This window comes from Nicotiana sylvestris, chromosome 12 (genome assembly GCF_000393655.2).
Source record: "Nicotiana sylvestris chromosome 12, ASM39365v2, whole genome shotgun sequence".
Lineage (NCBI taxonomy): Eukaryota > Viridiplantae > Streptophyta > Magnoliopsida > Solanales > Solanaceae > Nicotiana > Nicotiana sylvestris.
Genome location: NC_091068.1, coordinates 50,100,206 through 50,104,740, shown reverse-complemented (window position 1 = coordinate 50,104,740; position 4,535 = coordinate 50,100,206). Strand labels below are relative to the sequence as shown.

At 43.9% G+C, this 4,535-nt stretch overlaps 1 protein-coding gene across 1 annotated transcript; it reads right to left on the bottom strand.

Moving 5' to 3' along the window:
- Window positions 1-1,485: 1,485 nt before the first annotated feature.
- On the bottom strand, window positions 1,486-3,000 carry LOC138883015 (uncharacterized). Its single transcript, XM_070163671.1, has 2 exons — window positions 2,839-3,000; window positions 1,486-2,082 (listed from the first exon to the last, which is right to left on the bottom strand). Exons 1-2 carry the CDS (start codon window positions 2,998-3,000, stop codon window positions 1,486-1,488), a joined length of 759 nt encoding a protein of 252 aa, XP_070019772.1.
- Between the last annotated feature and the right edge of the window lie 1,535 nt (window positions 3,001-4,535).

The following is a 4,535-nucleotide window of genomic DNA, read 5'->3' as shown; positions in this document are numbered from 1 at the left end:
AATTCAACTTAAGCTTCCAACTTTGGGACTAAGTGTCCCAATTCACTCTAAAATCTCCCCGTAACCAAAGCAACCACCCCAACAAGTCACATAACCACAAATGCACAAAGAAGAAGCAATAAATAGGGGAAGAGGCTAAAATACTCAAATCAACCGACCGGGTCGTTACATTCTCCCCCTCTAAAAAAATGTTTGTTCTCGAACGGGTCTTGAATCATACCTGGAGTGTCAAATAGGTGAGGATATCTGCTCTGCATCTCTCACTCGATCTCCCAAGTAGCCTCCTCAACTGGCTGACCTCTCCAATGCACCTTCACTGACGCTATATTCTTTGACCTCAACTTCCAAACCTGCCAGTCCAAAATGGCCACCGGCTCCACATCATAAGTCAAATCCCCATCTAACTGTACCATGGTGAAGTCTAAAACATGTGACGGATCACCATAATACTTTCGGAGCATATACACATGAAACATTAGGTGAACTCCAGATAGACTACGTGGCAAGACAAGTCTATAGGCCACCTCTCCACCACTCTCAAGCACCTCAAAAGGACCAGTATACCCTAGGGCTCAACTTGCCCGTCTTTCCGAACCTCATCACACCCTTCATAGGTGAAACACCGAGTAGAACCTTCGCACCCACTATATATGCAACATCACAAACCTTTCTGTCAGCATAACTCTTCTGCCTAGACTGTGTTATATGAAGTTGCTCCCGAATCACCTTCACCTTTTCCAAGGCATCACAGACCAAATCAGTACCCAACAACCTAGCCTCCTAGACTCAAACCAACCAACCGGAGAACAACATCGCCTCCCATATAAAGCCACATAAGGAGCCATCTGGATACTCGACTGATAGTTGTTATTGTAGGCGAACTCTGCTAATGGAAGAAACTGATCCCATGAACCTCCAAAATCAATAACACAAGCATGTAACATGTCCTCCAAGATCTGAATAGTACGCTAGAACTGCCCGTCTGTCTGGGGATGAAATGTTGTACTTAACTCTACCCGTGTGCCCAACTATTACTGCACTGCTCTCTAAAATAGCAAATGTGAACTGAGTGCCTCAATCCGAGATAATAGACACGTGCGCACCATGAAGGCGAACAATCTCACAAATGTAAATCTAAGCCAGTTGCTCTGAAAAGTAGGTAGTCACACTGGAATGAAATGTGCAGACTTGGTCAATCTATCCACACTACCGCATCAAATTTCCTCAAGGTCCATGGAAGTCTAACTACAAATCCATCGTGTTATGTTCGCACTTATACTCCGGATTATTAAGGCTCTAAAGCAAACCATCGGGTTTTTGGTGCTGGTACTTCACCTGCTGACAGTTCAAACACCGAGCAACATATTCAACAATATCTTTCTTTATCCTCCACCACCAATAGTGCTGCCTCAAATCCTTATATATCTTCACGGCACCCGGATGAATGTAATATTGCATACTATGGGCCTCCTCAAGTATCAACTATCACAAGCCATCCATATTTGGAACACAGATCTGAACCTGTATCCTCAATATCCCATCATCTTCAATAGTAACCTCTTTAGCATCACCGCATTGCACAGTGTCCTTCAGGACAAGCAAGTGGGGATCATCATACTGGCGTGCCTTGATGCGCCCAAACAAAGAAGACCGAGAAACCACGCAAGCAAGAACCCGACTAGGCTCCGAAATATCCAAACTAACAAATCGATTGGCCAAAGCCTGAACATCCAATGCTAATGGTCTCTCCCCAACTGATATATAAGGAATACTCCCCATGCTCTCAGCCTTCCTACTCAAAGTAGGGGCCACAACATTGGCCTTCCTCAAGTGATAAAGAATTGTGATATTGTAGTCCTTTAGTAGCTCCAACCACCCCTGTTTCCTCAAGTTCAGATTCTTTTGTTTGAACAAGTGTTGTAGACTCCTGTGATTTGTAAACATCTCACAAGACACGCCGTAAATATAGTGCCTCCAAATTTTCAATGCTTGAACAATGGATGCCAACTCCAAATCATGTACAGAGTATTTCTTCTCATGGGGCTTCAACTCAACTGAAGCATAAACAATCACTCTACCCTCCTACATCAACACATAACCAATGTCAATCCTTAAAGCATCATAGTAGACAATGTAAGAACTCGATCTTAAAGGTAGAACTAGATCTAGAGATGTAGTCAAGGTAGTCTTGAGCTTCTGGAAGCTCTACTCAGACTCCCTAGACCACCTGAATGTGGCACCCTTCTGAGTCAATCTAGTCGAAGGTGCAGTAATAGATGAAAAACCCTCCATAAAATGGCAATAATAACCAGCCAAACCAAGAAACCTCCAAATCTCAGTGGTAGATGACAGTCTGGGCCAACTCTGAACTACTTCAATCTTCTTCGGATCTACCTTAATCCCCTTACTGGACACCACGTGCCCCAAAAATTCCACTGAACTAAGCCAAAACTCACATTTGGAGAATTTAGCATACAACTTCTTCACCCTCAAAGTCTAGAGCACGATCCCCAAGTGATGCTCATGATCCTCCTAACTGCACGAATACACCAATATATCATCAATGAAAATTATTACAAAGGAATCAAGCTATGTTTGGAACACGATGTTCATCAAGTGCATGAAAGTTGTTGGTGCATTAGTTAGTCCAAAAGACATTACAAGAAACTCACAGTGACCATAGCGGATTATGGAAGCCATCTTCAGAATGTCTGAATCCCGGATCTTCAACTGATGATACCCCGACCTCAAATCAATCGACGAGAACACTCTAGCACCCTGAAGTTAATCAAATAAGTCATCAATGCACGGTTGTGGCTACTTGTTCTTAATAGTAACCTTGTTCAGCTGCATGTAGTCCATACACATCCTTATAATACCATCAATCTTCTTCACAAATATAACATGTGCAGACCAAGGTGACACACGAGGCCTGATGAAGCCCTTATCAAGCATTTTCGACAACTGTTCCTTCAACTCCTTAAACTCAATAGGTGCCATGCGATACGGTCAAATAGAGATGGGTTGAGTTCCCAACACCAAGTCAATACCAAAATCAATGTGCTTGTTGGGTGGCATGTGCGGCAAGTCTGGTGGAAACACATCTAGGAAGTCTCTCACAACCAGAACTGAATCAATGGTAGGAGTATCCGCACTAACATCCCTCATGAAGGCCAAGTACACTAAACATCCCTTCTCAACCATCCGTTGAGCTTTCAAATGCGAAATCACTGTACTAGGAATGTGATCCAGGGAGTGTCTCCACTCTAACTTTGGCTCCCCTGGCATCGCCAATATTATGGTCTTAGCATGATAATCAAAGATGGCGTGATATGGAAACAACCAATCCATGCCCAAAATCACATCAAAAGCAGCCATGCTAAGTTGTAAAAGATTAAATCTGGTCTCATAAACCACAATAGTCATCACACACGACCAATATATGTGGTCCACAATAATAGAATCACCCATCAGTGTAGATATATGAACAAGAATAACTAATGAATCAGGAGGCATACAAATAATAAGCAAAGTATGATAACACATATGAATAAGTGAAACCAGGATGAAATAATACAGAAGCATCCATGTGGCACACTGAGACAATACATGTGATCATAGCATCGAAAGTAACTGCCTTTGTTCTGGCGGGAAATGAATAGAAATGAGCATGACCACCACCTGACTAACTTCCCCCTATAGGGCGACCTTGACCTGTACGACCTCCACCCCGAGTTGGCTGAGCGAGTGGTGTAGTAATTGGTGCGGGAGTCATAGCCTGACCTCTTTGCTGCAGGGGACCTCTAATAAAATGGCGGCAAAACCTCCTCACATGCCCCAAATTCCCACGCTCATAGCAACCTCGACCTAGGGATGACTGCGGGGCCTGAACCGAACCTCAAGAACTAGAATAACTACTAAAACAACCTGGTACTGACAAACCTTGAACGGATGGAGCATGGTACGAGCTCTGGGCTGGGAGTGCACTAAAAGATGATTGAACTAGACGAGGTGTTGTACATACCATAGCTAGCTGATAAACCACTAGGAACCTAACGAGCCATCTAAGCAGGCCTAAAAGAACGACCTATGTTATGATATGACTGGCCTCCAGTACCACTAAAACCACCAAAACCACGGAACCTTTACCTTTCCGCTCATCTCGCTCAAGCCTGCGAACCAATTCCAAGTGCCTAGCAACCTCGAGCACCTGGTCAAACCTAGCATCCGTCAGCCTCTCAAGCCAAACTGTAATGTAGACTATAGTTGAGGCCATCAATAAACCTCCTGATCCTCACCCTCTCTCAATGGGAACCAACTATACTGCATGATGCGCCAAATCCATGAATCACATCTCATATTGAGTCACAATCATATCTCCTTGGTATAGCTGCACAAAATCTCTATACAGCTCCTCCCTGAGAGTCTAGGGAACAAACTTCTCTAAGAAGAGAACTAAGAACTCATGCCACGTAAGCGGTGATGCACCAGCTAGCTTGTTCAACTCATAAGCTTTCCACCATCTATAGGCTGCC

Excerpts from the sequence above, each read along its gene's own strand:
- LOC138883015 (XM_070163671.1), bottom strand. The coding sequence starts at position 3,000 with ATGGCACCTATTGAGTTTAAGGAGTTGAAGGAACAGTTGTCGAAAATG. Across the intron at positions 2,083-2,838 it reads ACTACATGCAGCTGAACAAG|GAGGGTAGAGTGATTGTTTA; the intron begins GTTACTATTAAG and ends GTGTTGATGTAG.